At 36.1% G+C, this 13,023-nt stretch overlaps 1 protein-coding gene and 1 long non-coding RNA gene across 3 annotated transcripts in view; one reads left to right on the forward strand and one right to left on the reverse strand.

Moving 5' to 3' along the window:
* Window positions 1–2,188, forward strand: part of LOC133623714 (uncharacterized) — a 28,910-nt gene extending 26,722 nt beyond the window's left edge. The window contains exons 3-4 of the long non-coding RNA XR_009817926.2: window positions 1,100–1,207; window positions 1,533–2,188. This is a non-coding gene — a long non-coding RNA (uncharacterized lncRNA). The remainder of the gene's footprint in view (window positions 1–1,099; window positions 1,208–1,532) is intronic.
* LOC133623713 (centrosomal protein of 128 kDa-like) overlaps window positions 1–13,023 on the reverse strand; it is a 123,896-nt gene that overhangs the window by 5,767 nt on the left and 105,106 nt on the right. For both annotated transcript variants that reach the window (XM_061987044.1, XM_061987043.1), the window contains 3 exons: window positions 12,181–12,258; window positions 11,965–12,078; window positions 1,079–1,187 (listed from right to left, as the gene is read on the reverse strand). In XM_061987044.1, coding sequence (XP_061843028.1) covers window positions 1,079–1,187; window positions 11,965–12,078; window positions 12,181–12,258 — 301 coding nt within the window. The remainder of the gene's footprint in view (window positions 1–1,078; window positions 1,188–11,964; window positions 12,079–12,180; window positions 12,259–13,023) is intronic.

A 13,023-nucleotide genomic window follows, 5' to 3' on the forward strand; every position in this document is an offset into this window, starting at 1 on the left:
GCACGATTTATAATCTAGAATTAGCCTTCAGCAATATGTCAATATAGCAGAATAAGCTAGTTAGCTCTGTGTTATCAACGCGCCACTAAAAATGGATTGTCTGCGTTAGCGCTTATAATAACAATATTGCTAATACATACTTAGTAATATCATACTTGCCAACCCTCCCTCAGCGCCTCTCCCGAAAACCTCCCGGGACAAATTTTCTCCCGAAAATCTCCCGAAATTCAGGCGGACTCAGGTCCTCCACAATATAAAAAAGCATATCTGCCCAATCACGATATAACTATAGAATGATGGAGGGCGAGTTCTTGGTTTCTTATGTGGGTTTATTGTTAGGTAGTTTCATTAACGTCCTCCCAGCGCGGTAACAACACACAACAACAGCAGTCACTTTTTTGTATACCGTAAAGCAGTTCGTCTGCCGTAAACAGCAATGTTGTGACACTCTTAAACAGGACAATACTGCCATCTAGTGCATATGTGTGTGTATATATGTAATTAAATGAACACTGAAATTCAAGTATTTATTATATATATATATATATATACCGGTGTGTGTATATATATATATATATATATATATATATATATATATATATATATAGCTAGAATTCACTGAACGTCAAGTATTTCTTATATATATATATATATATATGAAATACTTGACTTGGTGAATTCGAGCTGTAAATATACTCCTCCCCTATTAGCCACGCCCCCAACCACGCCCCCGTCTCACCCCGACCACGCCCACCCCCACCCCCTCCCCCCACCTCCCGAAATCGGAGGTCTCAAGGTTGGCAAGTATGGTAATATTCAAGTCAAAAGTTGTAAAAGGTGTTTTTTTTTAGAGCGCTTTGTGAGTGGAATGGTGCATCGTTGTAAAATGCGGAGAATAAGAAGTGACGACTGAGCGTGCATATACAACAAGAACAACATAAGTGTTCTTGTTTGGATTGTGAATTGTAGAAAAAATTCGAAAAAAAGTGCAGTTCCCCTTTAAGGAGTTAGACCGTGGACTTGATGAGTTGATTGACAGACGGCTCGTGGACATTAGCGGGTCCCACTGTACACTCACACATTGTGTCGGATCTCACAGAGGTGTTGAAGAAGGTGTTGGGGCTCTTGATGGAGGAAGACAGAGCAGCAAGTCTCATACTCCTGGAAGACGCATCCAGTTTGTCCTCCTGAAAGACCAGACAACACAGTGGGTACGAGACACAAGCACACTCTGGGATGTATTATTAAACAGAAGAATGCAGTATGAATGTTTCTTTCTTGAAAATCAGGTTCATAGAATCAATATATAATATGTTTACACATTTCTGTTAACATAAATATTTATTTTGTAATGAATTGCTGCTTTTCGTACAACATATACATTTTTAATAAACTTTGAAATGAGAAACTCCTAACAAAAAAAAAAAAATGTTGCACGCATAGTTAATTGTACAGCTTGTTTGTTTTAACAGTGATATGAATGATACAGAATACAGTTAAATTGTTGCATTCAATACTTCCCTTCTCTTAAGGCCACATGTGGGCTGGAGCCTACCCCAGCTGACTTTGGACAAGAGGTGAGTAGACCCTGGACTGATCGCAAGTCAATTATTTTATCTTGAGAATGACTTTCTTTAATTTTGGTGTTGAATGCTGTAACTGTTGCTACTAATAATTCATATAATTTGTTTTATTTCTCTAAAAACAGAATAATAAGTTAAGTTCATAAAAGGGAATTCAAATCAAAATGCATAAAGGTTCATAAGAAGGCTATATTTAAATTACTATGGTTAAAAATGTAATGTCATGCCTTTTTGTTAAGTTTGTGGGCATACTTTTATTTTGAAGTGTCTCGTTTGGTCTGTCGTCTGATGTAAGGAAGCTACTTCCGGGTATGAGTAGACATTTTTCATGCCATGTGAAGGCAGAAAGAGAGAAACTGATTGTCACAAAGACTAAAAAGTGTCACAAGGACTTCAAGCGTTTGGGCTATAAGAGTCTGAAGATCACAATTTCCTCCTAAAAGAAGCATGCAGGCCAACGAGGTATTTGTTTGTCATTTCTATTTGTATTTACTTCGGTAAAATGTTCGATCCACATGCTGTGCATGTTGTTATTTTTACGTTTATAACGTGCTTTATTTTATTTCAGTTTTCACGGTGAATTTGAAGGGAAAGGAAGCCTTCAAATAAATCAGTTTAAGAAAGCCATTGTGTCTGTGCTATTTGGAGGGAGTTACAAATGCACTTGACTGCCTCAAAAAGCTTATGAAACATGATTTTTTTATTTTTTTATTTTTTTACACCAGAGTGGTGAAGAATGAATTATGTTGAAAATGTGTACACAGTGCTATGGAAACATTTTCCACTGAAAAGTTAACGCAAGGGCCATTTTGATATTTTCCATTTTCAAAATCAATACAATATATAGATTTTTTTTAACTTTTAGTGCTCCCCTCAAGTTTGGTCCCAGGGACCCGGGAGGGTCTCAGTCATAAAATTGTTAAAAATAATTCATATATAGGGATGTATACTGTGTATCGGTGCTTTTTAGTACTGGTTCCTAATTGGGTCAGTCCTCCTGGACCGTAAAAATTCTGGATTAACGATACTGCTACCGGTATTATTATTTTTATCTAGCTGACTGTCCTAATTATGACACGCTGTCACATTCGGCTCAACCGTTGCTGCATACACATAACAAATCAGCTTGAAATAATTACAAATAAGAAACAACATCACACAAAACTTTGTAACACAACAATTCCTCCTCAAAAGTCTATCAAAGTCACACAAGCTATGAAGAGTGCACAAAAAACAATATATATATATATATATATATATATATATATATATATATATATATATATATATATATATATATATATATATATATATATACACACACACACACACAGGTAAAAGCCAGTAAATTAGAATATTTTGAAAAACTTGATTTATTTCAGTAATTGCATTCAAAAGGTGTAACTTGTACATTATATTTATTCATTGCACACAGACTGATGCATTCAAATGTTTATTTCATTTAATTTTGAGGATTTGAAGTGGCAACAAATGAAAATCCAAAATTCCGTGTGTCACAAAATTAGAATATTACTTAAGGCTAATACAAAAAAGGGATTTTTAGAAATGTTGGCCAACTGAAAAGTATGAAAATGAAAAATATGAGCATGTACAATACTCAATACTTGGTTGGAGCTCCTTTTGCCTCAATTACTGCGTTAATGCGGCGTGGCATGGAGTCGATGAGTTTCTGGCACTGCTCAGGTGTTATGAGAGCCCAGGTTGCTCTGATAGTGGCCTTCAACTCTTCTGCGTTTTTGGGTCTGGCATTCTGCATCTTCCTTTTCACAATACCCCACAGATTTTCTATGGGGCTAAGGTCAGGGGAGTTGGCGGGCCAATTTAGAACAGAAATACCATGGTCCGTAAACCAGGCACGGGTAGATTTTGCGCTGTGTGCAGGCGCCAAGTCCTGTTGGAACTTGAAATCTCCATCTCCATAGAGCAGGTCAGCAGCAGGAAGCATGAAGTGCTCTAAAACTTGCTGGTAGACGGCTGCGTTGACCCTGGATCTCAGGAAACAGAGTGGACCGACACCAGCAGATGACATGGCACCCCAAACCATCACTGATGGTGGAAACTTTACACTAGACTTCAGGCAACGTGGATCCTGTGCCTCTCCTGTCTTCCTCCAGACTCTGGGACCTCGATTTCCAAAGGAAATGCAAAATTTGCATGGTTGGGTGATGGTTTGGGGTGCCGCCAACTCCCCTGACCTTAGCCCCATAGAAAATCTGTGGGGTATTGTGAAAAGGAAGATGCAGAATGCCAGACCCAAAAACGCAGAAGAGTTGAAGGCCACTATCAGAGCAACCTGGGCTCTCATAACACCTGAGCAGTGCCAGAAACTCATCGACTCCATGCCACGCCGCATTAACGCAGTAATTGAGGCAAAAGGAGCTCCAACCAAGTATTGAGTATTGTACATGCTCATATTTTTCATTTTCATACTTTTCAGTTGGCCAACATTTCTAAAAATCCCTTTTTTGTATTAGCCTTAAGTAATATTCTAATTTTGTGACACACGGAATTTTGGATTTTCATTTGTTGCCACTTCAAATCATCAAAATTAAATGAAATAAACATTTGAATGCATCAGTCTGTGTGCAATGAATAAATATAATGTACAAGTTACACCTTTTGAATGCAATTACTGAAATAAATCAAGTTTTTCTAAATATTCTAATTTACTGGCTTTTACCTGTGTGTATGTATATATATATATATATATATATATATATATATATATATATATATATATATATATATATGTATATATATATATATATATATATGTATGTATATATATATATATATGTATATATATGTATATATATATATATATATATATATATATATGTATATATGTATATATATGTGTGTGTGTATATATATATATATGTATATATATATATATATGTATATATATATATGTATATATATATATGTATATATATATATACATATACATATATATATATATATACATATATGTATATATATACATATATATATATATATACATATATATACATATATATATATATATATATATATATACATATATATACATATATATATATATATACATATATATATATATATATATATATATATACATATATATATATATATGTATATATATATATATGTATATATATATATATATATACATATATATATATATATATATATATATATGTATATATATGTATATATATATATACATATATATATATATATATATGTATATATATACATATATATATATATATATATACATATATATATATATATATATATATATATATATATATATATATATATATATATATATATATATATATATATATATATATATATATATATAGCCTTGAGGTGAAATCCACTAAATTATGTAAAACAGTGCCATGTCTTTACTGTCAACAACCGTAGTGCAGCTACTTTTTACTGTTTTACCTTAATACTCATCTCTTTTTTTTTATATCCATTTGTGATTTTTACCATAAACCTTGAATACGCAAATTGAGAGTCCCATTTGGCAAAGCATTCTGAATAAAGTCATAAAGGATGTTTTAAAAAGCCAACAATGTCCGTGCCGCACTGGCAGCTTGACAACATCGAGCGACTTGTTATCATTCACATGTTCTTAAGTGTACATTAGTGCCATTACTTTAGCTAGTCATGGCCTCCATTACGCATGCAGAGAATCGCAGTGTTTAAATGAGGTGCCTCAAAGACAATGTAAATCATGTGGGCTAGACTTGCTTGTCAGCTGCTAAAGAAAAGCAATGCAATTAGTAGATGAAATGGAAGTTATTTAGTATATATATATATATATATATATATATATATATATATATATATATATATATATTCAATTGTTGGTGTGTAAAGTGGAACCTGCTTCTATCATCGCTCCTTTGACTGGCTGAAGGCCAAAACTCAACATTGCCTGAACATTTATTGTGACTTTGTGATAATAAAGGATATCTAAACCTACAGCATTGTTTTCCTAAATTCGTATTGTTTTATCAACTTATGATATTGCAGCAACACAAGTATTATAGATGTCTCTGACATCTATAATAATAATAAAAGGGTTGGGCTATAGGGGGCAGTAGCACTTGCCTGCTTGTTAAAAAAGACCAAAACAGAAGAAGTTGGTTAAAGTGCTTACCTCTTGCCTTTTAGTCACAATCCTTATGTAAGACACAAACACATTTTTTAATGCAATCTAAGTCGTAAAATATGGCAAGAAGGAGGTAGCTAACAATGCAGCTAAGGGAAGTACACTATTGCGCCCATAAAGCTCTCTAAAAAAGTGTGTCCGAAAACCACCAACAATATACCATTAAAATATCGTGACCTAAATATTGACTAAGTGTTAGCGATATTGTTAGTATAAGCGCTAAAGCAGAGGAACTACCTTTAGCGGCGCCGTGATCACCGAGCGCCGACTAGCTTATGCTCAGAGCCACTGCATCGCCTCTGAGTTGGTAAAAGTTAACTCTAGATTATAAATCATGCCTCTCACCTGGATAGTAGAAGGTGGTAGACATAAACCGAGAAGTTGGTCAACTTTGACATCCAACTTAGACCCAGAGGGGACGAAAAAGACACTTGTTTATGGCCACCTTTCCTACGCGTTGAACCATGAGGCTTATAAAACAGCGCAGCTAATTTATGGATTTTTCTTCACTGACGGCCATGATGCAAATAGCTTTAAAAAACTAAACAAGCAAAGACACTGAAAAAGGTGGGTTATTGTTTGTGCTTTGGTGTCATCTATGAACGAGTTTGCTCACTACAGGTGCTGCAGTGCCCTTCTGTATAGAGATTATCAACCGGAAGTACAATTGCCATTCTGTCTATAGCGTTTCTACTCATATGGATTCTTCATTCGTCACTCCAAGCAACGTTTGTAAGTTTTGCAATATAACTAAAACAATTTTTACTTACTAAACTGTCCCATGTGTGATGTTTGTAGGAGTGTTTTCATGTATATTTGTACGTGCTATCGTAACGTAATCAAGCTAGTCTCGTCTGCATTAACTACTATGCTAACACGTTTGCAAGTGTCTGTGTTAGTATTATTAACTTACAATGGCATTCTTTTTGTATTATTTCAGTTTCATAAATTCCTCTGTAAATTCACCAAAACGTCACCCTGGAGTTATTGAGTCTGTTTAGCTGATTGGAGAGCTAGCTTCCGCAGCTAGTGGGTCCACGACGATGACTTCTGTTTTGTTTGATCAGCCGTTTTACTGCCGTGTTACAGACGCCGTTTAGAAACAATTAAGGTACCGTATTTTTCGGACTATAGGTCGCTCTGGAGTATAAGTCGCACCGGCCGAAAATGCATAATAAAGAAGGAAAAAACATATATAAGTTGCATTTTTGGGGGAAATTTATTTGATAAAAGCCAACACCAAGAATAGACATTTGAAAGGCAATTTAAAATAAATAAAGAATAGTGAACAACAGGCTGAATAAGTGTACGTTATATGAGGCATAAATAACCAACTGAGAACGTGCCTGGTATGTTAACGTAACATATTACGGTAAGAGTCATTCAAATAACTATAACATATAGAACATGCTATACGTTTACCAAACAATCTGTCACTCCTAATCGCTAAATCCCATGAAATCTTATACGTCTAGTCTCTTACGTGAATGAGCTAAATAATATTATTTGATATTTTACGGTAATGTGTTTATAATTTCACACATAAGTAGCTACTGAGTATAAGTCGCACCCCCGGCCAAACTATGAAAAAAACTGCGACTTATAGTCCGAAAAATACGGTATGTAAATAAACATTTACAAAACATTTTTGTGTAAATAACTAATTTCACAACATATATATCTGTGACTTATAGTCCGGTGCGGTTAATGTATGGAAAAAATATATTTTCTACTAAAATTTTGTGGGTGCGGCTTATATACCGGTGCACTTTATAGTCTGGAAAATACTATAATCATAATCCTCTTGCAGGTAAAAACTTTTTTTTTTAAATGCCGCAAACTATTTGTGTCTTTCTCGCGATCTCCGAGAGTTGGATGTCAAACTTGACCAACTTCTCTGTTTATGTCCACATCCTTCTACTATCCAGGTGAGAGGCATGAGTTGTAATCTAGAATTAACTTTCACCGACTCAAGAGGCGATGCAGCAGCTCAGTGTGTCAATATAGCAGCTAAAGCCAGTTAGCTCTCTGTGATCGCGGCGCCGCTAAAAAATAGTTCTTTAACATTAGCGCTTATCATACCAATATTACTGATACTTGTAATATTCAGGTCACAAGATGTATATGTGTACAGCTCTGGTAATGGATACATTCGCACCCACCTGCGCAAATGTACTTCAAAATGTAACAATCAAAATAAATATGACTTTTTGTTTTTGTTTACTAGGGCATGCATATATAATATGCATTAGTTTGACCATTTAAAATCAACGATAATAAAAAGGAGATGCTTGGAAATTGCATAAAAATGCCCCAAAAACTTGGAAAAACGCAATTCATAGCGTTACTTTTTGGTGTGACCATCATGAACGTTCTGTTCAGGTATATTTCTTTTATATTTTGATAAATCATCATATTTATGTATTACTAAATTTAAATAGGTATTGATCAATCGTTAAGCTGTGTGTATTTGATTTCAGTTTGCTTTTGACATCTTATTAGGGCCCGCATGGCCCATTGCATAAGGACTCCCACAGGGAGTCCTTATGCAATGGGACATAAGGACCTATTGAATTTGTAAGGTTTTATTCTTTCTTTCTTATTCTTCCGCCGCCTCTTTGAGCACTAATTTGACCCACTTAACATGCTTCAAAACTCACCATATTTGACCCACACATCAGGACCTGCGAAAATTGTCTTTTAATAAAAAAAACAAACCCCAAAACTCAAAATTGCGCTCTAGCGCCCCCTAGGAAAAAAAAAACTAGACTGCCTGTAACTCCCACTAGGAAGGTCGGAGAGACATGAAACAAAAACCTTTATGTAGGTGTGACTTATACCTAGATTTCATAATAGTATATTCTCGGGCAAAAATCAACAGGAAGTTGGCAATTCCCCCTTCAAGACAAAAAAGTACTAAAAACAGTCACTTTTGCCTCTTTGAGCTGTAATTTGACCCCCTTAACACGCTTCAAAACTCACCAAACTGAACGCACACATCAGGACTGGCAAAAATTGCGATCTAATAAAAAAACCTAACCCCAAATTTAAAAATTGCGCTTTAGAGCAATTGTTGAATAAAACGGAGAAAAAACTGCTCCTCGGAAGAAAAAAATGACAAAACTGCCTGTAACTCCCACTGGGAAGGTCGGAGAGACATGAAACAAAAACCTCTTCGTAGGTCTCACTTAGACCTACATTTCATAAATTGACACCCCCCAGCAAAAATCTACAGGAAGTTTGCTATTCCCCCTTCAAAACAAAATGTTTGTAAAAAACGGTCACCTTTCTTCAAAATCTATCTCCTCTGAGCGTGTTTGTCGTTTCGGCTTCAAACTAACACAGGAGAGAGATTAAACCCTTGTGTATAAAATAACAGAACAGCGTTTTAATACCTGCTCTGGTTTTGATTTTATGACCCTTCAAAGACCCGCTGCGCTGATACTGCTGTGCTGCTGTTTTTTTAAGATGGCTGCTTAAAAGCAGGAAGCACCAACGTGCCCACACAATGCAGACAAGGTAGGTACACTAGACAAAAGTCTTGGGACACTTCAGACTAAAAGTAGACAAAAGTATTGGGACACTTAGGACTAGCACCTGCCAAATACGCGGGCCCGACCAATGCTGCTTGCAGCTTTAATTTAGAATTGTAGTTGAAACTTTTACAACCTTGTGTTGCGCTCATGATGGCGTAACCAAACTAGATTTCATTTAATGATCTTGTTTTTAATATTTATTCTCTTTTTTACATTTAGTATATTTAAATATTAATTTATAAACATTGAATATAGAGATGTCTGATAATGGCTTTTTGCCAATATCCGATATTCCGATATTGTCCAACTCTTTAATTACCGATACCGATATCAACCGATACCGATATCAACCGATATATACAGTCGTGGAATTAACACATTATTATGCCTAATTTGGACAACCAGGTATGGTGAAGATAAGGTACTTTTAAAAAAAAGGAATAAAAAAAAATAAGATAAATACATTTAAAACATTTTCTTGAATAAAAAAGAAAGTAAAACAATATAAAAACAGTTACATAGAAACTAGTAATTAATGAAAATTAGTAAAATTAACTGTTAAAGGTTAGTACTATTAGTGGACCAGCAGCACGCACAATCATGTGTGCTTACGGACTGTATCCCTTGCAGACTGTATTGATATATATTGATATATAATGTAGGAACCAGAATATTAATAACAGAAAGAAACAAACCTTTTGTGTGAATGAATGGGGGAGGGAGTTTTTTTGGGTTGGTGCACTAATTGTAAGTGTATATTGTGTTTTTTATGTTGATTTAATAAAAAAATAAATTAAAATTAAATTAAATTTAAAAAAACGATACCGATAATAAAAAAAACAATACCGATAATTTCCGATATTACATTTTAACGCATTTATCAGCCGATATTATCGGACATCTCTAATTGAATACATTTCAAATATCAATAAAATGCAATTGCCTTCATCTTATAGGGTAATGTTTAGTTACACCAAGTCATGAGCGTAACACTAAGCTTCATCACTTTGACTTGTAATATCTCTAATTCTGGTGGTGTTTTATACTTTTTTTCTTTTTAGAACATGTACTATACATATAATACAATAAAGTCCCATATAAAATTATGTTTCTAGCAATACTTTAATTTTGCCTTTGAAAGTAACACTCCAATGTCCATTAGTGGAGCTGTACACATATGGAGTATTGTTGGTGGTTTTTGGATGTTTTTTAGAGGGCTTTATGGGCGCAATAGAGTTAGCCGCATTGTACCTAGAATATATATATAAAAAACAGAAAAACATATGTGTTCTTGTCTTACAGAGGAGTTGTGAATGATAGGCAGAATTAAAAAAAAAAAACGTTTTATGCCGACAAAAGTGCATGACCATGTATTTTGTCGCCGATTTAAGTGTACAGTACTTTTTGTAACAAGTACTGTACACTGTGTTCTATAGCAGGAATTTGGACAGACGGCTAGAAACCACCTTAAAGGGGAACATTATCACCAGACCTATGTAAGCGTCAATATATACCTTGATGTTGCAGAAAAAAAGACCATATATTTTTTTAACCGATTTCCGAACTCTAAATGGGTGAATTTTGGCGAATTAAATGCCTTTCTATTATTCGCTCTCGGAGCGATGACGTCACGTTGTGACGTCACATCGGGAAGCAATCCACCATTTTCTCAAACACCGAGTCAAATCAGCTCTGTTATTTTCCGTTTTTTCGACTGTTTTCCGTACCTTGGAGACATCATGCCTCGTCGGTGTGTTGTCGGAGGGTGTAACAACACGAACAGGGACGGATTCAAGTTGCACCAGTGGCCCAAAGATGCGAAAGTGGCAAGAAATTGGACGTTTGTTCCGCACACTTTACCGACGAAAGCTATGCTACGACAGAGACGGCAAGAATGTGTGGATATCCTGCGACACTCAAAGCAGATGCATTTCCAACGATAAAGTCAAAGAAATCTGCCGCCAGACCCCCAGGAAAAGAGAGCGGATGAGGGTATGTCTAAAGAATATATTAATTGATGAAAACTGGGCTGTCTGCACTCTCAAAGTGCATGTTGTTGCCAAATGTATTTCATATGCTGTAAACCTAGTTCATAGTTGTTAGTTTCCTTTAATGCCAAACAAACACATACCAATCGTTGGTTAGAAGGCGATCGCCGAATTCGTCCTCGCTTTCTCCCGTGTCGCTGGCTGTCGTGTCGTTTTCGCTTGCCTACGGTTCAAACCGATATGGCTCAATAGCTTCAGTTTCTTCTTCAATTTCGTTTTCGCTACCTGCCTCCACACTACAACCATCCGTTTCAATACATGCGTAATCTGTTGAATCGCTTAAGCCGCTGAAATCCGAGTCTGAATCCGAGCTAATGTCACTATACATTGCTGTTCTAGCCGCCATGTTTGTTTGTATCGGCATCACTGTGTGACGTCACAGGAAAATGGACGGGTGTATATAACGATGGTTAAAATCAGGCACTTTGAAGCTTTTTTTAGGGATATTGCGTGATGGGTAAAAAAATTTTTAAAACTTTGAAAAATAAAATAAGCCACTGGGAACTGATTTTTAATGGTTTTAACCCTTCTGAAATTGTGATAATGTTCCCCTTTAACAAACTGTACTAATTTCAGGAGTGTGTTTGTGTGTGTGTGTGTCGTACTCTGTACTCCTGGATTTTGCGCTTGGACTCATCGAGCTGGTGCTGCAGGTCCCAGACTATTTCTTTGTGTTTGGTATAGCACCGATCAACCATGTCCTTCTGCCGTTGGGACTCCTGATGGAAGACGATGGAAGCCATGTTACATTCCAAAATGAAGCGATTCATGGGTTCTCTCTAAAAAAATAAATAAAAACTTGGATAAAACCTTGAACCCACCTCTAAGTCCTTAAAATTGTCCGTCGGATACTGTTTTTCTGTCGAGGATTTCCAGTATTCCATTGTTGCTCTTGTGCTCTAGCACAGGAAAGCAAACACACTCATAACAGGGCACATTTGTAGATACTTGAATCTAACTTTATTATTGTCTGTATGCAACAGGAAGAACATGAAGATCATTGTGTGCTTTAAATCCCCAAATATGGTTAAGTTGCTCAGCACTTACACTACACCGGGATAACAAAAAAAAAAGAGAGAACGCAGCAAAGAGGAAAAGTGAAAGTGAAATGAGGCATCATTTCCAGTCGAGCGGTCATCTGAAGCGATGATTACACACGACGGCTGCACGGCTGCATCAGATCTCTGTGGATCATAACAGCTCTGGATGATCCGATGCTGTTTTTGTGTTTGGGCTGACGGCGGAAGAGAAGACTCAATAACAAATGGTGCACAGTTTGCACCTTTTTTGTGCCTTCTGCATGAATTTGGAATGGGCTGTTACCCCTATAGAACTAGCACTGCACTGTTACTCACATGTGCAAACTCGACTTTACTAATGTTGTAGAAAATTGCATGCCGTCGTTTGTGTCCCAACAGGCTTAATCGTCTCCAACAAAAGCTAATTGAGGATTAGGCTGATTCAATTTCTCTCCTAGTGGTATATGTTTAACGGCCTCCCTGACCCGGAAGGAAAATGCGGCTGCGTCACGCTGATTGCTACGCTGAAGGACGCGCTGGCATACGAGAGTCGCTGGACGACACCCGCCTGGGCAGAGTAAAGTGGGTCGATGCGTCCTACTGTTGCAGAAATGATTCAACTTGACGGTGGTCCGCAGAATTTCC

The sequence above is a fragment of the Nerophis lumbriciformis genome, linkage group LG26 (assembly GCF_033978685.3).
Source record: "Nerophis lumbriciformis linkage group LG26, RoL_Nlum_v2.1, whole genome shotgun sequence".
In the NCBI taxonomy this organism is placed as follows: Eukaryota; Metazoa; Chordata; class Actinopteri; order Syngnathiformes; family Syngnathidae; genus Nerophis; species Nerophis lumbriciformis.